This window comes from Desarmillaria tabescens (genome assembly GCF_030435595.1).
Source record: "Desarmillaria tabescens strain CCBAS 213 chromosome Unknown EV420scaffold_16, whole genome shotgun sequence".
NCBI classification, from domain to species: Eukaryota; Fungi; Basidiomycota; class Agaricomycetes; order Agaricales; family Physalacriaceae; genus Desarmillaria; species Desarmillaria tabescens.
Window position 1 is genome coordinate 30,677 of NW_026848315.1, and position 26,643 is coordinate 57,319.

General features: G+C 50.5%; 7 protein-coding genes across 7 annotated transcripts; all 7 read left to right on the top strand.

The window, feature by feature from the left end:
* Positions 1 to 11,737: 11,737 nt before the first annotated feature.
* Positions 11,738 to 12,388, top strand: EV420DRAFT_1540133 (uncharacterized protein). Its single transcript, XM_060473069.1, has one exon. It carries the CDS (start codon positions 11,802 to 11,804, stop codon positions 12,312 to 12,314), a length of 513 nt encoding a protein of 170 aa, XP_060330949.1. The 5' UTR covers positions 11,738 to 11,801; the 3' UTR covers positions 12,315 to 12,388.
* Positions 12,389 to 14,816, top strand: EV420DRAFT_1763820 (glycoside hydrolase family 47 protein; the record flags this gene model as incomplete). Its single annotated transcript, XM_060480756.1, has 15 exons — positions 12,389 to 12,580; positions 12,638 to 12,740; positions 12,797 to 12,814; positions 12,876 to 13,082; positions 13,131 to 13,190; positions 13,248 to 13,271; positions 13,321 to 13,413; positions 13,463 to 13,478; positions 13,526 to 13,581; positions 13,634 to 13,765; positions 13,823 to 13,931; positions 13,994 to 14,078; positions 14,132 to 14,476; positions 14,531 to 14,574; positions 14,632 to 14,816. Exons 1-15 carry the CDS (start codon positions 12,420 to 12,422, stop codon positions 14,814 to 14,816), a joined length of 1,638 nt encoding a protein of 545 aa, XP_060330950.1. The 5' UTR covers positions 12,389 to 12,419.
* EV420DRAFT_328113 (uncharacterized protein) lies at positions 14,733 to 16,357 on the top strand. Its single transcript, XM_060481719.1, has 4 exons — positions 14,733 to 14,975; positions 15,030 to 15,739; positions 16,164 to 16,280; positions 16,331 to 16,357. The coding sequence occupies exons 2-3, from the start codon at positions 15,038 to 15,040 to the stop codon at positions 16,176 to 16,178; spliced, it is 717 nt and encodes a 238-aa protein (XP_060330951.1). The 5' UTR covers positions 14,733 to 14,975; positions 15,030 to 15,037; the 3' UTR covers positions 16,179 to 16,280; positions 16,331 to 16,357.
* A 349-nt stretch (positions 16,358 to 16,706) lies between these two features.
* On the top strand, positions 16,707 to 19,785 carry EV420DRAFT_328285 (uncharacterized protein). The gene is made up of 2 exons (XM_060481720.1): positions 16,707 to 16,936; positions 16,989 to 19,785. The coding sequence occupies exon 2, from the start codon at positions 17,166 to 17,168 to the stop codon at positions 19,647 to 19,649; it is 2,484 nt and encodes an 827-aa protein (XP_060330952.1). The 5' UTR covers positions 16,707 to 16,936; positions 16,989 to 17,165; the 3' UTR covers positions 19,650 to 19,785.
* Positions 19,786 to 20,468: 683 nt separating this feature from the next.
* Positions 20,469 to 21,590, top strand: EV420DRAFT_1308200 (ubiquitin-conjugating enzyme/RWD-like protein). Its single transcript, XM_060468518.1, has 6 exons — positions 20,469 to 20,544; positions 20,684 to 20,737; positions 20,839 to 20,934; positions 20,991 to 21,174; positions 21,237 to 21,363; positions 21,414 to 21,590. The coding sequence occupies exons 2-6, from the start codon at positions 20,714 to 20,716 to the stop codon at positions 21,424 to 21,426; spliced, it is 444 nt and encodes a 147-aa protein (XP_060330953.1). The 5' UTR covers positions 20,469 to 20,544; positions 20,684 to 20,713; the 3' UTR covers positions 21,427 to 21,590.
* A 1,023-nt stretch (positions 21,591 to 22,613) lies between these two features.
* Positions 22,614 to 23,705, top strand: EV420DRAFT_1308203 (uncharacterized protein). The gene is made up of 3 exons (XM_060468519.1): positions 22,614 to 23,090; positions 23,153 to 23,216; positions 23,272 to 23,705. Exons 1-3 carry the CDS (start codon positions 22,750 to 22,752, stop codon positions 23,428 to 23,430), a joined length of 564 nt encoding a protein of 187 aa, XP_060330954.1. The 5' UTR covers positions 22,614 to 22,749; the 3' UTR covers positions 23,431 to 23,705.
* A 1,207-nt stretch (positions 23,706 to 24,912) lies between these two features.
* EV420DRAFT_328368 (endo-beta-glucanase) lies at positions 24,913 to 26,619 on the top strand. The gene is made up of 12 exons (XM_060481721.1): positions 24,913 to 25,215; positions 25,271 to 25,438; positions 25,491 to 25,523; positions 25,577 to 25,622; positions 25,668 to 25,737; positions 25,790 to 25,822; positions 25,871 to 25,985; positions 26,042 to 26,156; positions 26,215 to 26,293; positions 26,349 to 26,357; positions 26,427 to 26,483; positions 26,538 to 26,619. Exons 1-12 carry the CDS (start codon positions 25,058 to 25,060, stop codon positions 26,609 to 26,611), a joined length of 957 nt encoding a protein of 318 aa, XP_060330955.1. The 5' UTR covers positions 24,913 to 25,057; the 3' UTR covers positions 26,612 to 26,619.
* The last annotated feature ends 24 nt before the right edge of the window (positions 26,620 to 26,643 follow it).

The window sequence follows — 26,643 nt, forward strand, 5'->3', positions numbered from 1 at the left end:
CGCAAGGTCACTGGAGATTCCCCACTTGGGCGGAATTCTCCGAAGATCTTACGCGCGAGTTCCGCGAAGTTGCAGAATTGACCATTTGGAAGGCGGAGTGGAAGAAGATCCGACAAGCGGACTTCAAATCCGCAGTCGAGTTCTTCGCTAAATTTGAGCGGCTGGCCCATAAGTGCGAGGAGTTCGGAGATGAGAAGCAGATGTTCGAGGCAGTAGAAGCGGCAATCAGGCCGACGGTGCGCAACACGGTTATGCATGGGGACAATGAGCGCCCCACAACCTATGCCCAGTGGAAGGCACGAGTGTTGCGCATCGACGCGAATTATCGATACGGAGTCACCCAAGGGCTGGGCAATAAGTCCTCCTCGAACCAAGGCGGTTCGGGTCGAGGCAATCAACAGAAGGGTAGCGGACAGAGTTCGGGTGGCGATAAGAAGGATGCCACGGGGACGACATATGGCGGTGCCGGTCAGCCGATGGAGATCGACAAATTACGAAGCGACAAGCGGTGCTTCAAATGCGGCAATACCGGGTGGAACCGGGACCATAAATGTCCGACGGACAAATCAAAATGGCTCCCCGTCAAACTCCCACCTCGCAAGAAACCTAACGTCCAACGTCTTCGCCAGCTACTCGAGGCAGCCGAGAAAGAAGAAAACGGAAAGGATTCAAAGATCGAGGAAGTGAAGGAGGGGAAAGAGGAGAAGTCGTCAAAAGACGAGCCGGCGTCGAAATAAGCGATTCGACGGCGTCGGCAAAGGACTTAGTTTCCACTGGTGCGAGCTCGTGTACTTCTAGTCGGACTCATATTACATATGTAGGTATGCCTTATGAACAATATACCAACTCTTTCGCTGCGCTACCAGTTGAAGAAACTAAGGAAACGGAATCGCAATCAACCAACGGCGTAGGAGGGGATTTCCGCCACTCCGCGCAGCCTGCGCCCAGTACTGAACCCCTAGGGGCTGTCCGAGCTCAGGAACCCCCGGCCGACCACACAGGGAAAGCCCCTCGAGGGCAGAGCCCCCTAGGTCGCGTCTCGACTGCACCCTTGACGAAGGGAGGTCACCCCGGAGAGGGAGAAAGGTCGTCAGCCCAGCCTGCTGGGCCTGCGTCTTCGTCTGTGGAGGCGTCTGTTCTAGCAGGAAGCGTCGGAAAAGCAGCTGAGGCCGGGAACTCGAGGGACCACCTGCCCCTAGTAGCCAAGGGACACCCGACGGCAAACAGTGCAGACCCCTCGGGGGAGCCAATATGTGTGCCCCCGCGAAGGGCAGCCCGAAGTACCGCCGGGGCTAGGAAGAGCGGTAAGCACGGATCTACAGTGGAGGTTACAACGTCGCGCACAAACGCCCGAGGCCAGGGCCGAAGACAGGGCAGCGAGCCCTCCTCCACCACCTCGACTTCCAAAGGCGCCCAAGTGCTGCCTCGGGACCTTTCTCGTCCCGGTGACCAAATGCCACTTCGAGGGAAGACCCCCTCGGTACTTTTAGAGGAAGTAGAAGATGAAGAAGCCCATTTACGGTCCGACATCCCGGTCGTAATCCCAAGACGCGCGCCTTCTCCGGTAGTATCGCTTTCCGCGACCCCTCGCGACAAGAAGATTATCCCCGACATGTATTATGAACCTCACGGGATACTATGGACACGCCGCGCGCTACGCATCGCCCGGGGGGACGCAGCGGCGAGAGCTGTCCTCAACGGGTGGGTACACCCTCGTAGACGGGAGGAGGTCACCGACCAACTATGTCATCAGTTAGAGGAGCAGACCGAGACCGCCGTTCAGGCCAGGGAAAAGTGGCAATGGATGGAGGATCTACAAAAACCACCCATGTACATACGAGGGAGGAAGGGGCGTAACGTGTCAATAAAAGTACAGTTGGAGACATTGGACACGAGAGAGACCCACGCCGTGAGCGCCCTAGTAGACAGCGGTGCTACCGGGAGCTCGATCGATCGGGCTTGGGCCCAGACTCATGACCTCAACCTGAAAAAGGCGGCCCGACCGGTTCCGGTGTATAACGCCGATGGTACCCGAAACAAAGGAGGGGACATCACGGAGTATGCCGAAGTAAGGTTACGGATTGGAGACCATGTGGAGCGGATCGAACTAGCCGTAGTCGATCTAGGCTCCATGCCATTGTTCTTAGGGCATGACTGGCTACAACGTCATAACCCACTCATCGACTGGGACACCGGAGCAGTTACTTTGGCCCGGTGCACGTGCAGAAAGATCCCCTTTTCTCTCCCCGATACCGACCCCTCCGCGCGATGGGACGAGTACGAGGAAGGGGATACAATTCTGGTAATAGACTTTGAAGAAGCCTTTCACGTACGAGCGATGGGGACCAAGGCCAATGAGCTGGCGGCCCAAGCCAATGCCAAAAAGGCCGCCAAATCCTTCGAAGAAACGGTGCCCAAAGAATATCGAGAGTTCGAAGACATTTTTGACAAGGAAAACTTCGACGAGTTGCCCCCTCGCAAACCTTGGGATCACGCTATTGAATTGATCCCCAATGCCAACGCCAATTTAGACTGTAAAGTCTACCCCCTGAACCGTGCCGAACAGGAGGAATTAGACAGATTCCTGGACGAGAACTTGTCTACTGGCTGAATTCAACCATCGAAGTCCCCTATGGCTTCGCCGTTTTTCTTTGTCAAGAAGAAGGATGGCAAACTGCGTCCCGTCCAAGACTACCGCAAACTAAACGAGATGACGATCAAGAATCGTTATCCACTACCGCTTATCGGGGAACTGATGGACAGATTGAAGAAGGCCAAATACTTTACCAAGTTGGATGTGCGCTGGGGATACAACAACGTGAGGATCAAGCAAGGGGACGAGTGGAAGGCCGCGTTCCGAACGAATCGCGGACTCTACGAACCCCTAGTGATGTTCTTCGGACTTACCAACTCCCCCGCCACGTTCCAATGGATGATGAATGACATTTTCAAAGATCTCATCGCGGCCGGAGAGGTATCAGTTTACTTGGATGACATCCTTATCGCTTCAAAAACCAAGGCGGAACATCGACGGATCGTGCGCAGGGTGCTGCAGATTCTCCGCGAAAACAAGTTGTTCCTTAAAGTGGAAAAATGCGAGTTCGAGGTGGAGGAGACCGAATATTTGGGGGTGATCATCAGCGAGGGGAAGATCCGCATGGACCCAGTCAAGATTGCGGGACTGCTCGACTGGCCGGTTCCTCGGAGGAAACAAGAACTACAATCCTTCCTGGGATTCTGTAACTTTTACAGACGCTTCATCCGCGATTACAGTAAGCACGTGAGGCCTTTAACCTCCTTGACGGGGAAGCAGGATTGGCAGTGGGGAGAAGCCCAGCAGAAAGCGTTCGAAAAGCTCAAAGAGCTATTCCACGAGGACGTCATCCTAGCCATCCCCCTAGATGAAGGAAAATTCCGGGTGGAGGCGGACTCGAGCGAGGGAGCGATAGGAGCAGTACTCTCCCAGTGGCAGAATGAAAAGTGGCGACCGGTTGCCTTCCTCTCCAAGGCCCTCTCCGTCACCGAACGCAACTATGAAATCTACGACAAGGAGCTCTTAGCTATCATGATCGCCCTTGAAGAATGGCGTCAGTACCTCATGGGGGCTAGAGAAGATTTCGAGATCTGGACTGATCACTCAAACCTCCAATACTTCCGCAAGCCTCAGAAACTCAACCGACGGCAAGCCCGATGGGTGACCGAATTGGCGGAGTACCAGTTCAGTCTGCACCATAAGCCCGGGGCCCAAAACCGAAAGGCCGATCTCTTATCCCGAAGGGCGGATCACGACCAGGGGAAAGAGGACAACCGAAATGTAGTGGTTCTGAAGGCTGAACACTTTAGGGCGTTGGTGATGCCCACTGAGGAGGAACTTCACGAAAGGATCTGAATCGCTACGCACGACCCCCGACGTTGGGATAGAGGAATTTCTGATTCGCTCAATCACGAAAAAGGGGTTTCGCGTGAGCAGAACCTCTTATGGTACGACGGACGCATCTACGTACCGGTGGATCGGGATCTACGAGGACAGATCATTGCTCTCAAGCATGATCATGTCACGGCAGGGCATCCAGGAATCGAGAAGACCAAGGAGCTGATACTTCGCGATTACTGGTGGCCACGCATGCGTAGAGACGTGGAAGCTTATGTGAAGGGTTGTGAGGTCTGCCAACGGACCAAGGCCGATCGACGACCAAAGAAAGCCCCGCTTCACCCAAACGAGGTGCCGGTACGACCTTGGACCCACATATCAGTGGACATGATCACCAAACTACCGAACTCCAAAGGCTTTGACTCCATTTTGGTCATCGTCGACCGCTTCTCTAAAACCATTATCCCCATCGCGTGCACAGAAGAGCTCACTTCCCTCGGCTTTGCCAAGATCTTGAGGGACTACGTCTATGTGCCCTACGGGGTAATGCCAGAAAAAAATCATCTCGGACCGCGGCTCGGTCTTTGTCTCCAAGTTCATGAAGGAATTCTATACCCTCATTCACGTCGAAGGAAACCCTTCCACCGCATACCATCCACAGACGGACGGGCAAACTGAAAGAGTAAATCAGGAAATCGAAAAATACCTGAAGATGTTCGTCAATGATCGGCAGGACGATTGGAGTGAATGGCTACCCTTAGCAGCCTTCACCCACAACAACCGCCAACACTCATCCACCGGGTACTCCCCATACAAAGTAGTGTTTGGAAGGGATGGGCAGGTCATCACCGCATCGCGAAAGCCAACGGTAGTACCGGCAGCGACGAAATTGGTAGCAGAAATCGAGAAGGCGCAAAGAGAGACCAAGGCGTCCCTAGAAAAGGCGGCGGAGTCGATGAAGAGGGCTTACGATAAGCATAAGGGGCCAGCGGTGGAATATCAACCGGGAGACAAGGTATGGCTGGACACAACCAACCTGAATCTCCCTCGACCCACCAAGAAGCTAGGAGACCGTCGTGTTGGGCCCTTCACTATCGTCACAAAAAAGGGGGCCTCAGCCTATGAGCTGAAACTACCGGCCAAGTGGAGGATTCATAACCGTTTTAATGAATCCCTCCTAACGCCTTACGAAGCTCCTGCTTTCCTAAACCAACCACATCCCGAACGGCCACCTCCAGAACTAATCGACGACGAAGAGGAGTACGAGATTGAGGAAATCGTGGAACAACGAGATAAAGTTGTAGGCCGAGGACGAACCCGTCACACCATAACCGAATATCTCGTAAAATGGAAGGGATATCCGCGAGAGGAGAACTCCTGGGTCAAACGCTCAGACATGGCAAATGCAGAAGAACTCGTAAACGAGTACGAAGCGCACCTCCAAAGAATCCATTGGGAGGTCAATAAACATGGAAAGACCGTTGGGAGAGACGATAAAATACCTCCAGACGCTGAGATAGTCTATCATGACTCAGATACCCCATGCCTGACGGATATCGAAACCACGTACTCCTCTGAATGCACGAACCCAAGACACTCCGACTCACAATCATCAATAGTAGTGCGAGAAGTTACTACGGAGGAGGCGGACGGAATACCCATCGTAGAGGAAACATCAGACGATGAGGACTCCAAGCTCGATCTCGAAAACCTACAAAGAGTCTACGAAAATTGGGAATTCGACTCAGAGGATGATGAAGACGATGATGACGATACCTGGTCCTTCTACAGTCAATCCGCACAAAGTGGAGGGGAGAGTCAGGACTCATTCGGGACGAACGAGTCTTGAGGAGGGGGTAATGTTACGGTTTATTCTTTTCTTTTCTTTTCCTTATGTATTCAGGCTTACCTTTTGATGCGATTCCGATCAGACGCTCTCACAGTACTATTTTTAGTCTATCCAATATGTATTTAAGTAGAGCCTCAGCTGGTCTAAACCCCAGCTTCGGCTAAGGTTTAATCTACCTATCTCAAAGCTCCCCGTTTCGTGACTATCTAAGTTCGCGACTGGCTCTCTCCCATCTACTTTGACCCCTCTTGTATCGTCCACCGAAGTGCGAGTGGCGATCTTGAGTTGATCTAAGTCGATAAGAGTTAGTGGCTAACATCCGGGGTGACCTCCCTTCGTCAAGGGTGCAGTCGAGACGCGACCTAGGGGGCTCTGCCCTCGAGGGGCTTTCCCTGTGCGGTCGGCCGGGGGTTCCTGAGCTCGGACAGCCCCTAGGGGTTCAGTACTGGGCGCAGGCTGCGCGGAGTGGCGGAAATCCCCTCCTACGCCGTTGGTTGATTGCGATTCCGTTTCCTTAGTTTCTTCAACTGGTAGCGCAGCGAAAGAGTTGGTATATTGTTCATAAGGCATACCTACATATGTAATATGAGTCCGACTAGAAGTACACGAGCTCGCACCAGTGGAAACTAAGTCCTTTGCCGACGCCGGCTCATCTTTTGACGACTTCTCCTCTTTCCCCTCCTTCACTTCCTCGATCTTTGAATCCTTTCCATTTTCTTCTTTCTCGGCTGCCTCGAGTAGCTGGCGAAGACGTTGGACGTTAGGTTTTTTGCGAGGTGGGAGTTTGACGGGGAGCCATTTTGATTTGTCCGTCGGACATTTATGGTCCCGGTTCCACCCGGTATTGCCGCATTTGAAGCACCGCTTGTCGCTTCGTAACTTGTCGATCTCCATCGGCTGACCAGCACCGCCATATGTCGTCCCCGTGGCATCCTTCTTGTCGCCACCCGAACTCTGTCCGCTACTCTTCTGTTGATTGCCTCGACCTGAACCGCCTTGGTTCGAGGAGGACTTATTGCCCAGCCCTTGGGCGACTCCGTATCGATAATTCGCGTCGATACGCAACACTCGTGCCTTCCACTGGGCATAGGTTGTGGGGCGCTCATTGTCCCCATGCATAACCGTGTTGCGCACCGTCGGCCTGATTGCCGCTTCTACTGCCTCGAACATCTGCTTCTCATCTCCGAACTCCTCGCACTTATGGGCCAGCCGCTCAAATTTAGCGAAGAACTCGACTGCGGATTTGAAGTCCGCTTGTCGGATCTTCTTCCACTCCGCCTTCCAAATGGTCAATTCTGCAACTTCGCGGAACTCGCGCGTAAGATCTTCGGAGAATTCCGCCCAAGTGGGGAATCTCCAGTGACCTTGCGGGTCCCGATATCGGTAGTACTGATCGACCCACCACTGTTGCGCGTCCCCACGGAGGTACCCCTGGGCGAACGTGATGCGGTAGGGGTTGTGCCCCTGATCGTTCATGGTGTAGTACATGGGGAACACCGCGAAGTAGACCTCACAGTGGTGGAGGAAGCGGGTGATGTTGGAGGAGACCCCGGTGAAGTACTCGGGTTGCGTTACCAGCTTGGGTTTGATGTCGTTCCAGGGGTTATTAGCCCCCCCTGGTGCCAGCTGCCATGGTGGGATCGGGTCCGGTGGTGACGGAACGTGCGGGGGTGCAGGCGGTTTGGGCGGTCGCGACAGGGATCGCAAATTGCGGTTTTCCCCTGGAGGTGGGTACCCTGCGGGATCCGGATAGGGCGGCCATTTTGGTGGAATCGGGGGTACCGTGGACCCCTTTCCTTTATCGAGGTGAGACGACCCGGCGCCCGGGTCGTCCATATCGTCGTCATCCCCTCCTGCTCCTCCGAAGAATCCTTCGGGGAAGAATCCTTCCATGTCTGCGGGCGCTGGCATAGGCTGCGGTCGACGATAGGGTTCACATCCGGGTTGGGGAGCTCCCGGGTTCACCAAGTTCCAGACAAAGGCCGCTCGGTGCCATGTCTCTACTTCGAGGATATTCTTCATCAGGTATACATCCCCTGTTCGTTTTGCGTGGCGGTAATCCTCTCCCGCCTCGGAGAAGAGCCACTGCGGGTCTCTCTCCATATCTTCCATCATGATTTCGTACAACCCGTGCCAGGGTAACAACTCGAAAATGCCCGGCCTAGGCACTGGGCCTTGAAGAAGGACCTGCCTCACCGCCGCCATTACCGTCGGTTCCAGGGCCTGGTTTGGAGGCCGACTCGGCATCCTTTGCCTCCTTCCTCTCTCGGGCGATGCGGTCGATTCTCGCATTTCTCTTCTGTCTTTCGATGTCGGAGTCGGGGTCGGAGATCTCCGACTGGTAGGCAGCCCAGGCTCTTCCCCTGGCCTCCAAGTCGGTTCCTGCTCTTCGCACCGCTCCGGTATATCGGACGGCGGCTGCTCGTATTCGATTCTCGATTTCTGACTGGGTGGCGTCGGGCTCGAGGGGAAGGTCCCACCAGCCATCGGGTCCTTGGAGGGCGTCTTCCTCAGCTCAGCGGATGCGTGCGTCATGCGCTCTTCCGCGCTCCATTCCGGCCTCGACTTCTGGGGATTCCCGGGCAGCTCGAGGGAGTCCGAGGGACTCGACGTACGTGTGATATAATAGTGGCCACGGACGCTGTGAGAGAGGGACGGGGTCGGCGAAGGCTCTCGAGGCGACCGACGGCTCCCAGTTGGAGACTCCGGCGAGGCGCTCGGAAACGGTAATTGTTCCAAGTTCCTCGGAGTCGTATTCTGGGAACTCGCCCCAAAGCTCCCCACTCGACGGCTCGTGCGTGGGGACGGCGGGAGCGAGCGTTGGGGTCTCGGACCTTGGAGGGTTCTGGTCAGACTCTGGTCTGGGCGAGTCTCCGGCCACAGCAGCCTCTTCCCTGTCGTCGTCTGCATAGACCCAACTGGTGTGGGGGTACCAGGCGACTGGCTCTCCCCTATCGGCTGGCCAGGACTCTGGAACAAGGTGTGGGCTAGCTGCACGGGTGGTTGCGGCGGAGGCTCCGAGGCTAAGCTCTCCGGAGTCGTCGTCGAAGTCGTCGTGACGACCTCTGGCTGCCTCGTAGCGCGCTCGATCTCTTGCGATGTCGGCGGCCACTCTTCGGTCTCGGGCCTGTTCCCAGCTTGTGTTGATTCGGGCGGCCATTCTCCTGGCGGCCGTTCTCCTGCTGCCCCACTCCGGGGGGTCCCACTCGTTCTGGGATCTCCCGCTCCAATTGTCTCCGGTATAGGTGGCATCTTCCTCCTCATTCGGGTAGAGGTCACCGAGGAGGTCTTCGAGTCTGATTCTTTCGAGCTCGGTGAGCTCGTCTCCTTCGAACTCGGTATCATCTTCTTCTTCGCCCTGCTCCACACGCTCTCTTTCTTCTCCGTGCTGGTTGCTTGACTCGCGGCGGACTGGAGACTGGTCGAAGAGGCCCTGTACGGGCGAGTCTCCTCGCTCGTAGAGTACCCCCCGGGTATCGGTGACATCGACGGACTCGGTGGACTCGGTAGCGCTTCTGTAGGAGTCGGTGCTCGACTCTGAGGATCCCGAGTTGGATCGCGACGATGTGTAGAGGGACTCTCCAGGTCCTCTGGGTGTGATGGGTCGGCCATCGTGAAGAGTTTGCTGCGAAGCGGCAGGGATAAAGATTATCGGTGGCGGATACGCTGGCGTTGCCGGAACGTAATGGAACGGTAGTTGTGCTCGTACATGCCTCTGTTGGCGACAGCACCGCTGGAGATAGTACAAGAAGGTGAACAAGAAAAAGGTTATAAAAAGTGCGGAGGCGACGGGAATGGCGTCGGATAAGGGCATCCGTCCGTTGGCTTATCTTTCGAGAGGGCCAGCGGTAAGGATGGACCATACGACGGTCAAGGCGATAATGGTTAAAGCGGCGAGGGTCGCGATAATCAGGTTGAGGTCGGTCTCGTAGCTCGAGCCGGTCATCAACGGGGTATCGTCGTTAAAAGAGGGGTCAGTCAATGTCAACAGTACGACTGCTATCAAGGATGCTGACTGTAAGGATAGTTTGAATAGGTTCGTGGTGCCTCAGACGAGAGGAACGTATACGCCGTAGAGAGCGATTAGCAGTCCTGCTAGAATCGGTGCGGCGATACAGACTCGGATGAGGGCCAAGGTGAGTAGAACAGTTACTAGAACTGGAAAGATGGGGTCGTTTGCTAGGTGGGGAAGAATCCAAGCGATTACCGCGGCTTGGAGCAGTAGGTCAAAGGGGGTGACCCAAAGGACCACCGCGACAAAGAAGTGTATCGGATGAATTGTGAGTGCTTTTCCGTCGGTCCACTCGCTGTGCGTTGACAAGCACCGGGTTGTCCACACGAACGCAGGCGATGACCTCTTCTGGTCAAGCAAGGTAAGTTTCTTTAGAAGTAATCGGGCAGCGTTCTTTCTAGGAAGTGGCGCTGGGCGATTGTAGACGAGCTTCGGCTAAATGTAAGCCACTAACTCAATCGACTTAGATCGTGCTAAGGTCGCTACTCGCACTTCGGTAGTCGACGCTTCAGCAAGTCAAAGGCGATGCAAGTCGATGGGACAGATAGTCACGAAGGACGGAGTTCGATGTTAGGTAGAATAAACCTTAGCCGAAGCTGGGGTTTAGACCAGCCGAGGCTCTACTTAAATACATATTGGATAGACTAAAAATAGTACTGTGAGAGCGTCCGATCAGAATCGCATCAAAAGGTAAGCCTGAATACGTAAGGAAAAGAAAAGAAAAGAATAAACCGTAACACACTGCCCAATCTGAACCTGGAATTGATATGAATATTACGAAACTAGGTGGTGTAGCAGCATAGAATGGGAATAGTGTGTAAGTGCATAGCTAGGTATGGTCTGCTATACGAGGTGCATAGAACTACGTAGGTACCTTGTAGAGCCATGTGCATGTATAACGGTATGGCTTGCATGATTCGCATGGTGCCACACGTACCATACGGATGTTAACTTACTGATGTACGGCGTTATTATTCTTTTTCGATGGAGCCGGACGTACCCTTCGCTTATATTCCGCCCAGGGGGCAGATGGTGTAGTGGTTACCTCTGCTTGCTCGATTGTACCTCGTTCCACACAGAAAATATTTATTTTCGCACTCGCGAGTTCGAGCCCCCCACCCCCCAGAAAGTAACACTCTAGACACTTTCCGGGTTCTACCACTTCCGATATCTGAATCACGTGAAACGCAGCCTCCCTTTCTAAACATGATCAAGTCACGCACATTACCCCCTCTAAAATCACACGACAAATCTTATCTCTCCTTGCCATTCTGGGCATCAGTTCGAGGCCCTTCCAGTGATCTTTCGAATAAGACAGGGAAACGGAGTCGCGTGCCGCAAGGCTGCCGCCTGGTTGGGACCCAGGTGTAACAAAATGGAGTGGTGATCCAAGCACACCCCGGCCCGGCACATCGCCCCCGCATCAATTGATCACACTGTGTTGGTGATCTTGGCCGAGTAAGGCAGGTCTGGGAAAGAGAGACCGGAGAAGGACTGGGATTGATGGAGTTTGGTGGGAAGTAGGACTAGGCCATGAGAAGGGTCTGGTGAAGAAACGACGGTGACGGATAGATTGCGGCCATTTCTCGGCAGAGGTCAGGATTTCCCAAAGTGGGAAAAGGTGGCAGTGCCCGAGTCGCACCAAGTTATCGAGGGCGAGGGATAATTTCGTGCCATAACATAAGTGCACAGCTTGTTAAGCTGACTTAATTGATGACATTATACACACAATAACACAGGTAGCTAAATTGGACCATACGCATGCGTAACCAATATACTTAGGATTTAAAAAAAAAATATATATATATATATATATATTCCGCCCAAATCCTGCCAGCCAGACGAATGCATGACGTGTGCCACGTGTGAGCGATGCGTACCAACAGACGACTTGTCTTCGCTCCCGGCAAACCAGTAAGTGCGGGCAACGAGGCGGATAAGAATTCCGCCGGACCGTGGTCGCCGCAACCCCCGGCAATTTTTTTCCCAATCTGCTGATGCGCCGCTGTCGGACGACGGAAACCTCCAAAAACACGTAGAAACTTGCCTACGATCACGCATCACTCGCTATGCTTTCTCTCACACTCCCTCCCCCCTCCCCCTGGCAATACAGGTGCAACCATAAGCTACTGTATGCTGATATTCGCATTATCGCCTCCGTGCATGAAATCTATCTCTTTTCTCGGATGAAAGGTTTCTGTTCGAATCGCGGAGGAAAAGCTAAGGGAGGAACAATCTACTCTAACCACGGCAGTTCATCGGTTCCATGCTTTTTATATTTTTCTTACGCCACATCACCACCCATCTTTCCCAGCGCTCGTCTTCTAGATCGTCGCAATCAGGCCAATAAACTCCCGAATATATATCACGAGGCGGCGGTCCATGCGCGTATGAGAAAACTTCCCTTTTTTCTCTTCTTTCGAGGGGCGGGCTGTTCTTCTGTCTACGTACCACGCGGCATCTCTTCTGCTAAAGTGCCTGGCTGTCCATCTGTACATGCCAAATTCAATCTTGATTTCAGTGTATTTTATCAGCATCAACCAGAATCGCTGACTCAAGTGCATGTAGCAAACTATCATTAACTCCGCCACATCGCGAAGGAGAAGCCTTATAAGCTCCTTATCGTATTATTATGTCCCCTTATATATCAAGGTTTGCAGCATACGGACTTTCCAGTCCTCTCCAGGATGTTCTCCCACTGGCTCCCAAAGTGCCTAATCTCAGCACTACTGTGTACTGCAACTATCGCAGGCCCTGTCCAGAAGGCAGGTCTGACGCTTCCCGGAGACGCGTCTGTTCATCGTGCCGCCGTCAAGGAAATATTCCAGGAGAGCTATGCGGCTTATAAGTATGGCATATAACAACTGCATATCCCAAATTCTCGTGTTTGACGAAACGTTGTCAGGGAATACGCGTTTGGTCACGATGATCTATCGCCTGTGAGCAAGGGCTTCTCAGATGGACGTAACGGGTGGGGCGCATCAATTGTCGACGCGATGTCCACCATGGTACGTTTTCACAGCTAAAATCTGCCCTGACGGAATTCATTCACGTTTCTGTGCAGAAAATCATGGGTCTAAATGTATGCTTAGACTTCATATGGTTGTCAACCTATCATAATTGAGGCTAATAGTAACCCATAGGATTTGTTCTCCGAGGCTGTCGATTTTGCTAGCAAAATCGACTTCAATCATTCACAAACTGCTGATACTGTTAGTGTATTTGAAACGACGATACGATATGTCGGTGGTCTTCTCAGTGCATATGAACTCGGTGGCAAGAAGGATGCAGTCCTAGTTGCGAAGGCCAAACAAGTCGCGGATAAATTGTCACTAGGGTGGCTTCTCGAGGTAAGTGCGATGAATCCTCGGCTATGCACAGACTGAACTGGTCATTAGAACCAAACTATACCGTTTGGCTTCATTGATTTTACAGCTGACTCGCCAGTCATCGCTACCGTACGTGTACACCTGATAATTCAGTGCCTATGCAGCTGATCCTAGAGTTATTCATAGTCCAATATTGCCGAGGCTGGAACGGTAAGGTTTGGAGGCGCGCTGCCTTTGATCTTGCTGACGGCCTTTGTAGCTGGTCCTGGAATGGGAGACGTTGAGCAAGTACACCGGAAATAATACATACACCCAATTGACCGAGGGTGCCGTCCGCCATATCGCGAATCTTGTAGGTTCTCACCATTAGAATCTAGCTGTTTCTCACCATCAATTTCCAGCCGGCTCCTCTTCCAGGTACTTTGCCTCATCATAAGTTAGGCATATAAACTTAACTTTACCAGGTTTAGCCGCTCAAGGCATCGACCCCACGACAGGCGCTTTTGTCGGGGGTTACGTTGTAAGTTTTCCTGCCTTGTGGTTGTAACCTAAGCTACAATGATGTTTAACAGACATGGGGCGGCGGATCTGACAGTTACTTTGAATATTTGATAAAGCATGCTCGACTATCTAATACTGATGACCCGCTTTTCGTTGAGACATGGTTCACCGCTGTCTCGTCATCGATTCAAACTCTCCTCAGGGTATGTCACTGCACATCTATCGTCAGTCCTCCTCTCATTGAAAATTACGAAATGCAGACCTCAACTGTCGGAAACCATGTTTATCTCGCTGATTTCGACTCTTCGCAGACTATTCGTCATGTTGGCTCTCACCTGGCATGCTTTTATGGCGGTAATTGGCTGTTTGGTTCGTCTGTTCTACCCATATTTGACTGTTTGAATACTACAACTGAATTGGCCCATGAACAGGTGGCAAGCTATTGAACAACCAAACCATCGTGGACATCGGGTTGCAGCTCGTTGATGCATGCTGGAACACATACGCCAGTACCGCGTAAGTCCGATTTCCATGCCATCTACTTATAATCTTCGTCTGACTATTCCCAGCACTGGTATCGGCCCCGAAACGTTTGCTTATATCTCAAGCGACGGCAATTTCACCGGCGGGGGTACCATCAGCGCAGATCAGTTATCTTTCTACCAACAACATGGATTCTACATCACAGGCTCAGATTACATTCAAAGACCGGAAGTCTTAGAATCAAATTTCTACGCCTGGCGTGTCACCGGTGATACCAAGTACCTGGACCGCGCAGCGAGTGCTATCAAGAGCTTTAGGACTTTCCTCCCGACTACGGTTGCGTTCGCAGGCATAAACGATGTCAACAATAAAAATTCCACAAAGATAGATGACATGGAAAGCTTTTGGTTCGCGGAAGTGCTTAAGTACTTGTAAGCATCAATCTTCTCTACGTCCTGAGAGTCTCTTATTCGACCTTCTGGTAGATATCTGACTTTTGACGACCCGAACCATATCAGTCTCGACGAATGTAGGCTCATTTTTTCTCTTCTTCAAGCACTGCTGTAAGTCTCATGGTATTGTGCAGACGTTTTCAATACAGAGGCACATCCATTTGAGGCACCTAAGGCCAAGGATGTGTATGGAAACGGTGAACTGAAGGTGACTACAGCATCGGCACCGTTCGTACTCCAACAAGGTCCGCCGTTACCCCAGATTAGCCCAGATCCACATCTCCCGATTCCCCTCAAGAGTCTTATTAACCCAGAGTAGTTTGTAACTCGCATTACTCGTTCTGTAGATTATCTCAATCCTTTTTGATGAAATGTTAATAATGATGTTCGAATTCGGCAAAAGCCGGTCCTCACTCTGCGCTGCGCGCCGTTCACGAACTCACTCGAAGACTTTCGTCACCGCAAGCAAATTGCAAGGGTCAGTAACAATATTGCAAAAGCGTCGCGGTCTGGTGGCTCAGTCTCCTTTCAGTAGAAACTATGGTTATTCCTCAAGAATTGATCGACTTGATCGTTGACTTCAATCACGACGACAGTAAGGCATTGCGAGCATGCGCTCTTGTCTCTCGTGCCTTTGTCGCGTCGAGTCAATTGCATCTTTTCTCTCGAATCAAGCTTATCCTATCGAATTCTTCCACCCGTGAGGCCATACCTTGGAAGTTATCTGGTCATACCTTCCCAAGATTCCACAGTATGATTTCCATATCATCTCACATCGCTCCTCTCGTCACTACATTGGAGGTATATTTCGACATCACCTACTGTCAGCGCTCGATAGTTGATACAACGACTTTTGTCGCCGTCTTAAAATCCCTCACATCCTTGAAACGATATGTTTTATCAGCCGGTTTCGATTCCATAGACTTCAGAGGCTGCAAAGACGAGTCTCTTACCAAAGCCATTTTCAACGATGTCCTTTCCGCCGGCCTTGTGGAACTATGCCTTGATGGAGTAGAGGCTATTCCGGATGTTGATATCTTTTCAACGTCGGAGAAATGGCCTTCGCTCAAAAGACTTTCCATGCTATGGTCAAGTTTTCAGCAACAAAACATTGCATGGGATCTTGCATCGTTAGAATCTCTGAATATCGGGGGCCTTAACTCCTTCATCTACCTCGAAGACTGGCTTTCAAAGAATAACTCCTGTTCAAAACTGCGATGGAAGAAATTTGTGGCCATCATAGTGAGCCCTGCCGACCTTGATATTGTCAAGACAGCGTTGAGGATTCCGGCACCTTACCTCGAAGAAGTGGTCATTGATCACTCATCTCCAGGTAGAACCATCCTATATTGTCAGAAGCTGCGCTGACAACAAATATTTCCAGCCGAATCCATTGATCCCTCCCTTGACCTCCGCACACTTCCAAACCTGAAGTCTGTTCGACTCATTTGTAGCGAATTTGACAATGATGTGCCGTGTCCGTTAATGGGCCCTTCCGTTCGAGATATAACCATAGAGATCTGCCCGGAAAGCCGTGAAGTGTTTAGTCTATTCAAAGGAGGGCCATTGGGGCGCATCGATGCTTCCATTGAAGCTCAGAACCTGCCCCTTCTATCTCTTGTCATGATTGTGATTCATCCTTCGTCGACTCATTGCTCTGCCGCAGGCTGTCATTGCATAAAACCAGACGACGATGCCCAGGATTTACTTGATATTTTCACACTGAGGCGAGACATGCCATTTTTGTCTAGCAAAGGCATCCTGAATATCAGAGGAAAATCGAGTAAGTGTTGTTGTTTTCTTGCTACTTCATTTTCATTGAGGAAAACATAGAGCGTACAACGTGGGGCGGCATACTACCCTAGGAAGCAGACCTTCTAATGAAACTATGCGCACTTCGACCTTAGCTATGCTATTATTGATTATTTTGTAGTTATCTCGCGGTTTCAGCATTCTTCGAAAATCATTCCTTAAGATCTACTAATTGGATGCAGGAGGGGGGAGGGGGTTGGTGTATTATGGTTATCTTGTGTTACATATCAACTTCGAGGACGTTTTTGTACAGTAACATACTCACTACCTCTAAGTACCTCCCAAACTCTCGAGCGCCAGGCTTGGCAGTAAGTACTTATTCCAAATTACCGACGATTACGTAAAGCAACTCAGACCCAAACAGAAGAAGCTCAAGGTTCCATTATTTCTCACGTCGTGCTTAATCGACTCTCCCTTTTACCTCCACTATGCTCCGTGGTGTAGGTTCCCGTAGCTCCCCAATATTCATTTCAGACGATGAATGCGATAATGAAAGCCTTCAAAGCGCGCCTGGCTCTGCGTCCCTAGTACGAGATCAAGCCAACGCACACCCGGAGAAATTGCGGACTGCTGTCAGTGATAACCTCGCTGGCAATGCACAGCAGAGCAACAATTCTCAGCCCGCAGGTGCTTAATTTACCTTCTTTATCGTGCCGTTCGCTTGACTTTCTATGTACAGGACGTGCTGCAAAAAAGCAGAAAGTCAGGGCCGCCGCCCCAATGCCCATGCCAGTTGCTGGACCGAGTAAAGCAACAAATGTCAACGGCGTGCAACAATCCGAATCGAAAAAGCGAAAAAGAGAGCAGCGAATAGCCAAGAGGCGACAAGAGCATACGGAGAAGAAGGCCCGCGTCGATGGGTCGGCTCAGCTCATGGCACAAGCTATGGCTGCTTTCCCACCCTCGTTTCCGCCCCTTTCCCCTACAACCGACATGTCGCCTGGCTTTTTTATGCCTCCAGACCCTTTTGGTTATCCACCCTTCCCTTATCAAGGCTTTCCAATGGGTCAACCCCTCAATGTCTCTACTTCTAATTGGGTCAATTCTATGGCAAGCATTGCGGAACCTCTTCCTGGCTCATTCACCCTCGACTTGGAATATATACTCAGACATCTCCCAGTGGCCTCAAATCTCACCACCGTCAGGAGCACACACTAGACCTACCCCGGGCCCTGTGGAATCGCCGCCGGCCTCATCATCGTTACTCCCAACACCTTCTTCTGCATCTTCATCTCTTCCAGAAACTCCGAGACTTCCCTTGAAGCCCGGTAGCCAAAAACCGAAGAAGCCCTCCACCACGATGATTGGCATGCAGTCTGACCGCGACCCCGAGGGTAAACGGCGCACATTCAGAGTCAAGCCTACCACTCACATGGATGCTGATTCAACTGTCCAATTCCCTTACAAGCCAGACCCGTTGCGCACACTCGTCATGGAGCAAATCCCGAAGATACATAGGAATATCGATTACATCCGAACCTGGTGCAAGAACGTGTCTGACTGTTCCCCGGTTTTCGTCGCTGTAGAGGCTAGTAATGCGAATGCTGTCATTGAGTTTCCATCAGTCGAACTTGCGCGGAAGGCATGGGTGAGTCCTAGGCTAGGCCCGCCTAATCTATCAGGCACGACTATCAAGGGGGCGCCTAGGGAAGATCTCATTCGAGTATGGTGGTATCTAGTCTCAGAACCGGCGGTGGAATTTACGATGAAGGAGCTAGAAGACGGCGAAATTGAGGACACTGCCGCTATGAAGGAGGCTGCAAAGAAAGATGCCGCTAAGGAAGCTCAGCTCCAAAGCCGTCGTGAGAGGAAGAGAGCAAAAAAAGCGGTGAAAGAGGCAGAAGAAAAGCTTGCGTTGGAAAAAGCCAACCTTTCTCAAGTCCATTCTCCTGCTTCGCCTTTAATCCAGAGTTCTGCAGTGTATACTCCTGCATCTGTCACATCTCCTGCTCCTTCCGCATTTACCCCACTCCCTCCCCCACTTTGTCACGCTCTACCATCAGCACCTTCATTGCCATCGATACCTCAATTTCCTGTTACCGAGACATTTCAACCAAAGATCCCTCTGCCCCCTCAATCCGAACTCGCTCCGAATTGGCGACCGGCACCAATCGATACCACTAAGTTTTCCACCTTCCGCGATGATCCTGGATCATCGCTGATTACGGTCAGCTCCGTCGGCGCAAGCGACATGGGGCCGCCGTCGGCACACCTCTACATTCCACTATCTTCTCGATCTACAAGCCAATCAGAAGATATGGATGTCGACATCGATATGGAGGTCGAAACACCATCTAGTTATCATAATCCATCTCCTCTGTTGAGTCACGAGCGTAGCTCAGTTCCTCATGCATCTAACGAAGACCCGGTCACTATTCCTCCCGCTATAGTAACATCTTCGGCCACCCCACAAACAGCCTCATCGATCATCACTCATTTGTCAGAGTCCAGCCACAATTGGCCCACATCCATACCCATATCTGCATCTAATCTTGGATCGCCTGCTACGTCTGCATCGCCTACTCCTCCTCCCTCAGAGCCACGAGCGATGAAAAATGCGCCGAAAGGACCGTCATTCGTCTTCCGATCACTAGCCGTCAAGCAAAAGGAACTGGAAGAACGGATTGCGAGAGAACGAAATTCCATTGGTATCGGGAAGATGGACGCCCAGCCACCTATACAAGTAACCCCTCCAGTCTTGTCAACAGAACAGGTCATCGACAATATGGCTATGGAGGAGAAGCTGCGTCAATTAGTTTTAGCAAGTCAAAGAAAGAAGCTAAAGTCGACACTCACGGCTTCCGTCGACGTTTCGACGCCTCCTGTTGCGCCTCGATCATTAGAGGATCCTGTATCTATAGAATCCCCAACACTTACACCACCTCCAGCACTAGAATCTATACCCAAGAGCTCTGATGTCGTATCGACGCCGGTCCCAGACAATGCTCTTGACGATCTTGCCGTATCTTTCATTACTGAGACCATACAAACCCTCGAAACGCCTCGCGGACGGCCCGCATTGACATCGCCACTTCCCCTGGCTGGTCTCAAGCCGCCTACGACCCAAGCTTCCTCTGCCAAGCAAGAGCTTGCTGCAAAACAACGTCGTTTGGAGCAGCAAATAGCGGAAAGTAGGACCCTTATGGCGAAGCTCAGTTTAGCGCGTACGAAACAAGAGAAAGACGTTATCATGAACTTACTCAGGGAGACAAGCCGGTGCGTTTGCGTTTCCTTCGCCAGGTTGCTGCACTGGGCAAATCTGGCGTTGGCTGAGGTTTTATTCCTTTTGGTTGTTTTTGCAATTTTAGGGCGGCCGAAGACGATCGAAACAAGTCAGTGAAACCGAGAAAGAGTTCATGGCCTGAAGCGTCTTGGAATGGGATTCTTATTGTCAGCGACGACGAAGACAACAGTGACAGCGATAATGAAGGTTTGCTATGATACGCCTTTATTTTCTACTTTTCTTTTATGCTGTTTTGATTTGTTCGGCGCCTCCTCGCCTTGTTTTTTTTTTGCGATCTTCAAGCGCTGATTGGATATGTTGGGCATGCATTCAAGGAAGTTCATGTATATTCTCGACATCAAACTGCATTTATTCTGAAAAGAACTTGTTAGGCACTACTCCAAGTGCCCCGTGCAAGATTTTGAAAGGTGCGCTTGCAATTACATTGATTTTTTAACCAGATGAACGGTTTTTCCAGAACGATACAGTCACCCTGACCGTAGGGTTTTCGGTTCCGATTACCCAAGGTTTGTTGTCGGATGTCGTTGCAGCGTTGGTATTATCCGGATCGTAGAGACGGCTTTGGTTGTTTTGCATGCTTGATGGCTGCAAATGAAACCTTGACTGTCGATTGCTATGAAGGAATGTAATACAATGGTTTTTCTCTGCCGTGGAATGATGTGACTGTGAAGTGACCCGGTAGAACATTCCGGAGAATTCCTCGGCCTCTGCATGTAAGAAGCATAGGCGAGCTCTGGCCGCCTCTCGAATTTCTCCGTTAAGACAGAAAGACCTACAGTACTGAGAATGGCCCAGGCCTTGGTCGATAGCGAAGATTAAAGAGAAAGCGAGACCAAAAGAGTCAAACGCGGTGAAGTCGGATTCAGTGACTCGATCTGAATCGATGACATAAGCCGATGGTCGCGTGGTTAAACAGCTACTTACAAAGGCTGCCACTCCCCTTATCCGCTCACCACCACCAGCTCACAGAGTCTACTTTTCCTTTTAGCTCGTAAGTTCCTTCCCTTCCCTTCCCAGCCGTATTGCGAGCTCATCGTGCCTCTCATCGTCGCCCATCGCATTGAAATCGTCCCTGCCGTCGTCCATATTGTCGTCGTCGTGATCCTGTGTGATTTACTGCGATCCTTCAGTCTTTTCGTCGCTACTTGGTACCGTTTGCAATGGCCCTCAAGCGCATTAACAAGGTAGGCCTTGCTGTCTCTTTTTATCGTTTCACCATCTCTGGAGTCGTTGCGATGCGGTTTCAGGGGCGGTGTTGCTCATATTTCGTCTCGTCGCCATCCAGGAATTGATTGACCTCGGCCGTGACCCGCCCTCATCCTGCAGTGCTGGCCCAACCGGCGACAACATGTTCCAATGGCAAGCAACAATCATGGGACCTGTACGTAACTTATGTTATCATCGCCACATCTATGCTCACGATCGTTTCCCTTCCAGGGCGACTCACCATACGCTGGTGGTGTCTTCTTCCTCTCTATCAGCTTCCCCACCGACTACCCCTTCAAGCCCCCCAAGGTCAGCTTCACGACCAAGATTTACCACCCGAACATCAATGCGAATGGGTCCATTTGCTTGGACATTCTGCGAGACCAGTGGTCCCCCGCATTGACCATCTCGAAAGGTTTGTTTTCGTTAATCACTTGCGTCTCCAATTGGAAACTAATTTTGCTCGTGTGCCACAAGTTTTACTTTCGATTTGTTCGATGTTGACTGACCCCAATCCTGATGATCCCCTTGTGCCCGATATTGCTCACTTGTACAAGACCGATCGTACTCGCTACGAAGCAACGGCTAGGGAGTGGACCAGGAAGTACGTCTGGCGCTTATTTTTCTATTTTCGATGCTTATCGCTCTTCGAAGGTATGCCATGTAGCCGAGGGGCGATTTACACAACGGCTGTAATGTAGATTGGTCTCTTGTACATGTAAACATATCAATTTGGTTTCTGTTTTTCGTCGCTCGTCGTTGTTATAACACCCCATTCATCATTTCTTGCGACAATCAACAATTCATTCATGCCCTTAACTAATTACCTCCATCCAGTTACCTTGTCTGAAACCTTCAGTGAACCATATAGAGGTGAGTACTGAATTACGTGCGCCATCTGTTACTGCCTGAATCAGGTAACGCGGCTCTCGTGGGATAAGCGCCCATCGGGACAACATCGAGAAGAGACCCTGCATCGGCTGTGCGTCACACTTCTTGCCACCGCCCTACGCCTAGCTCGATATCAAGACTTGTGATTCATACTAGATGCATAGGTATTTCCATCGCCGTCTTGGGAAAATTTAGCGCATGTCAGGCCGACCTCTGTTGACCCTATATCTGGCCAGGCTTGTCTTCCATATTCATCAAAGAGCGCTTGAAGTCTGCTTCAGGAACCGCGTCGGCGGCGGTACAATGAATCATCAAACTTCATTTGCTTCATCTTAAACCACTAGTCTTTTGGCGGAAGTATAATCGTCAGTGTACCCCTTTGAATCAACCCATAAATAGCGTCTCGACACCAAGCTACTGGGCCCAGAATGAGGTCGTCGGCATCTCTCTTGTGCTGTGCACAGATGATTTCTAGTTCAACAAAACTGGGTTCTCGTGATTATGATTGTGATACTTCCTTTGAGCATCAATCTATAACCTCTTCTCAGCGGATCCTTCATCATACAGTATTTTTTCCCTTCTTGATTTATGCAGAGTTCGAAAGCCCCGGACGCCACCTGATGCTATTACACCAGACGAGCGACAAAGCGTAATGAAACGGCAGTCAGCATCGCATTCAGCGACTCGTAAACAAACGAGCTATCACGAATGGTTTTCTCCCTCGGATTTTTGACTCATCTTTTTAGGCACCCGCATACCGGTTCGGAAATCCTACTTCAGGCTGGTTCTAACCGAGCCTGAATGACCATGACACGAGTCACTTGCTGTTTGGAGGCGGCCTTCGAAACTTGTGTCTTCGAACCATCTGGGCGAGCTCTGTTGACTTGATATATTCGGATTCTAAAGCCCGTACGCGGTACTATAAAGGGCGCATTTTTACAGCTGCCTCCCCATTCCTCGAGTCATACCTTTGAGTCTACTTCCTGAACAGTCTTTCCAAGGCCTCTTTCTGTCAGTATATAATCCCCCTCATTCGTGCAGTGCTGCCTTCTCTGCATCTTTTTTCCTTCTGTCGTCCCTAGAATCCAATTCGCCCACAATGTCTTTTAACAATATTTATGGCGGGTGGGGACAAGGGCCTACACCTTCACTGTTCGGTGCTCTCCCTTACCCAACCCCTCCCGTCCCTGCCAATTACGTGACCTTCTACCTCACGTCGTTTAACCCTTCAGTGTTAAACTGCACCGTCATTGGGCCTCAACAACGTCCCTTTTACAACTTCATCACTGACTCGAATATGCCCACGTATACCGTGCTTAAAGACGCGAAAGATAGGAGCATCGCCCTTGTCGAGTGGCAATCACACCCACTAGTCGAGATACGTGGAGTGATATCAAAGCAGAAAGCCAGGGACTGGCTGCGGCTGTCTCAGGACAAGGCGTGCGTATTTTTGTTCCCAGGATCTCTTGCCGAAGACTTATTCATCATCGATTTATGCGTAGTTCAAGAACGATGGATGTACGCGGGACGCGCTATTTGTGGATTCCGCAAGAGCAATACATTAATGTCTGTTCTTTAGCTATTAAAGGCAATGTGTATACTGATGCCATGGTCTGCGCAGCTTTATTCGAGTGGGTCATCTCCACGTCTTCTCGCAAGGATCTGCCGTGGCCAGGGAACAATCACACTCGACATAGCCGCCGAAGCTATGCAACTTGGACTACTCGATGCAGCTATCATGGCTACTATGCTCCTACAGTGCGGGCAGAATATTGATTGACCATTGTGAATTCAATGTTTTCAAAGAAGTGGACAGGACATTTCCTTTTTTTTCTGGAATGCTCAAGTAGATCTAGAATAATTTAACTTTATCATTCGGGGAGTCCGTCTAGAACACTAGAACAGCTTAGCAAGGGACCTACACTTCTTGTGCCTATACCTTCACCTAGTGTATTTGTACTACAGTTTTATTTTGCTGTTTTTACTTCAAATGGGACACTTATACTATCTTTCTATGAGAATTAACAGATTCCGGACTCAGTTCTGTCAATGCTGTATTTCGAATCAAACCTCTCTCGGAGCATCAAATCCTTATGCTTTCAATGCAATGGAACGTCTGAATTTCGTCACTTTTCAGGCAGTCAAGCGGTTTGCTTTGTTGACAGAAAACCGCACACCTATGATCTGCGGTGCGTTTCAATGTTGATAAAAAATCGGGAGAATTACATCCCTTTGGAGCAAAATACTGAGTGGCATGTACGATCAATGGGGATTAATTTTGGAAGCCTTCAAAGTGATTGGAGCCTGAGTTCGATTGAAAGGGCCGATTGAAGACAAAAGTTCGATGTCACAAGACCGCGTCTGTAGAAGATGATCTGATTTCTCACGCCACCAGAGCTGGCACCTCTGTCTCCTACATTCACCAGACTCAGACTTTTTTTTCCCTTCTCCATCGCGGGCTCCATCATTGACCAAATATTATCAAGTTCTTGCTAGGTAGCATGATATCCACCATTGCGTGGTCTGTTAAGGATCTCCATGGTCCGAACAGGAGGACCGGAATACTGAGGGACATTCTCCACAAGGCGCGTATAGCCTTTCCGTATTCTTCTCTTCTAATAGTGTAAATCTCTTCAGATGACACGTATGTCTGTTACATCAAGCCGACGGTAGAATTTAACTCCACCAGTTCCTTGTCAACCACATCTTCACATGCCTTGTACTCAATTCGAGTCATATGGAAAGCGCTCCTTAACGCGTGGCTTCCTGATTCCTATCCAGCATTTTCTTGTGTCTTTGCTATCATATGCACACGGAGGTAATACCATCTGAGTCGAGTATCACTGGCAAAATACTGTGCGAGTCTATTTCGAGACATCGCAGGTGCGTATCACGTGAAGATGATTGTGTGGTTCGTATGATGATGGAATAACAAGCGTAGACACAGTCTAATAACGGACACACGGTTGCTGCCGGTAAAGTCCCTATGCAACCCCATCTAAAATCCCGGTTGACTCGCATTCGTCTTAGATTTTGCCTGTTTCTCACATGATGCCGCTTCTTGTGGAGTCATGGACAATAATAGCGGAAACGCGTGCTCCTCAATATTCTGGTTAGAGCATTGGATGCATTATTTGGACTCCTGACAGTGCATTCACCAGCCTGTTCACTTGATACGAATATCAGCTGAATCAATGAGAATCAATGCGTCGTATGGATTGAAGGTTTCAGACATGCGTTTCCCTCAGGTTTTTCACCCGCGACTTTGGCACCTTCTTTTCTCCTTGGTCAATTGAGAACATGTTTGGTAGGTCAGGTAATCGGAATGCATAAAAGGCGTCGGATTATCTGGATTGACTCTAAGCTATTGTGGACACCAGCCCATAGTACAGCCCTCATCCACTACCATGCCTTCCTTCACCGGCGCCATCTCCGTTGCTCTCTTTGCTTCGCTTGTCTCCCCGGCAATCAGCGTAAGCTACTCGCAGAACGATAGCTTTGTAGGCTCTCAGTTCAATAGCGGTTTCTCATATCAAGCTATCTCCGATCCGACGCACGGCCGTGTGTACGTATCTCTGGATTCAGCCGTTCCTATTCACCCTTCTCAGACTACAATATAGAAATTATGTCGACGCCGCCACAGCGGCCAGCCAGAATTTGACCTACGCGTCTGACGACACTTTCATTCTGCGCGCAGATTACACGAACGTTTTAGACCCCGCTGGTGCTGGACGTGACTCCGTTAGGATTCAATCGAACAAACAATACGGAAGCAACACAGTCATGGTGTAAGTCTTGAATGCGTTTAGTGGTCTTCGTGAGTTCATTTGTTTTCTCAAGATTCAACATGCGTCATATGCCGCAAGGCTGCGGGTAGGTCTTTTCGTCCGCCAAACTTGTATAGCTCCTTATGCCTTTCGGTACAGCACCTGGCCAGCAGTATGGACTGTTGCGGTTCCGTGGCCAACCATGGTTCGTTGCCTCCTCGAGACATCCATTTTATTCACTTTTTAAAAGGGAGAAATCGATATTGTAGAGGGGGTCAACAATCAGGCGTATAACCAGGCGACTTTACACACATCTGAAGGTGCGTTCATGCCGTCTTGTTCTTCAATTGTGTCTTCATATTCACCTTCAAGGCTGCACAATGCCGGTTTCTCGGGACGAAACTGGTAATGATTAGATTTGAATCAGATTCGATCTTTCTCACCGTCTGATAGGAATCGAGCTCACGACTGATTGTAACGCTGCAGTCAATGGTAACTCTGGTTGTGGTGTTCAAATTCCAGACCCGCTTAGCTATGGATCACCTTTCAATAACAACGGTGGAGGATGGTGAGTGCCATCGTTCTCCTGAATTATGCTATCTCGGCATGAACATCTTTATTCAGGTACGCAGTTGAACGGACCGATACTTTCATCAAGATCTGGTTTTGGCCTCGCAACAGCAACAACGTGCCAGATGATGTTCGGAATGGAAACTCCAATGTCAATACCGATGCCTGGGTATGTCTCGATATTGATATCAATAGCACGTCGGAACCGTCTTTTGAACTTCGGACAGGGAACTCCATTTGCAAACTTTCCGAACACCTCATGCTCGATAACCGACAGGTTCGGTGCTCACAACATCATCATCAATTGTGAGTAGTCCATAGACTGGTGATTACGCTCTGATGCGATGATCTTCTCATACAGTGACGTTCTGTGAGTGAAAGCGATCGATGTTCTCTAGCTAGGCTATCTTCTGACACCATCTTCTATGTGACTGAATAGGTGGCGACTGGGCCGGAAATGTCTACTCGACCTCCAACTGCCCATCATCCTGTATCGGTACGCTGGCTTTGCTCTTGTATTTCCTGATGGCATCTGACCTTGACTCACTAGACTTCGTTAACAACAATCCCGCAGCTTTCGCTGATGCTTACTTCAATTTTGCATGGGTCAAAGTGTACGGATAGACAGCTTCTTTGCCTTCAGTGCCGATACCTAA

Bases quoted from the DNA above. Each gene is read 5' to 3' on its own strand.
- EV420DRAFT_1540133 (XM_060473069.1), top strand. From the start codon at position 11,802: ATGCTTTCTCTCACACTCCCTCCCCCCTCCCCCTGGCAATACAGGTGC.
- EV420DRAFT_328113 (XM_060481719.1), top strand. From the start codon at position 15,038: ATGGTTATTCCTCAAGAATTGATCGACTTGATCGTTGACTTCAATCAC.
- EV420DRAFT_328285 (XM_060481720.1), top strand. From the start codon at position 17,166: ATGGGTCGGCTCAGCTCATGGCACAAGCTATGGCTGCTTTCCCACCCT.
- EV420DRAFT_1308200 (XM_060468518.1), top strand. From the start codon at position 20,714: ATGGCCCTCAAGCGCATTAACAAG. The intron at 20,738-20,838 runs GTAGGCCTTGCT...GTCGCCATCCAG, and splicing joins CCCTCAAGCGCATTAACAAG to GAATTGATTGACCTCGGCCG. The intron at 21,175-21,236 runs GTTTGTTTTCGT...GTGTGCCACAAG, and splicing joins CGCATTGACCATCTCGAAAG to TTTTACTTTCGATTTGTTCG.
- EV420DRAFT_1308203 (XM_060468519.1), top strand. From the start codon at position 22,750: ATGTCTTTTAACAATATTTATGGCGGGTGGGGACAAGGGCCTACACCT. The intron at 23,091-23,152 runs GTGCGTATTTTT...ATTTATGCGTAG, and splicing joins CGGCTGTCTCAGGACAAGGC to TTCAAGAACGATGGATGTAC. The intron at 23,217-23,271 runs GTCTGTTCTTTA...TGGTCTGCGCAG, and splicing joins CGCAAGAGCAATACATTAAT to CTTTATTCGAGTGGGTCATC.
- EV420DRAFT_328368 (XM_060481721.1), top strand. From the start codon at position 25,058: ATGCCTTCCTTCACCGGCGCCATCTCCGTTGCTCTCTTTGCTTCGCTT. The intron at 25,439-25,490 runs GTAAGTCTTGAA...TGTTTTCTCAAG, and splicing joins GGAAGCAACACAGTCATGGT to ATTCAACATGCGTCATATGC. The intron at 25,986-26,041 runs GTGAGTGCCATC...ATCTTTATTCAG, and splicing joins AATAACAACGGTGGAGGATG to GTACGCAGTTGAACGGACCG.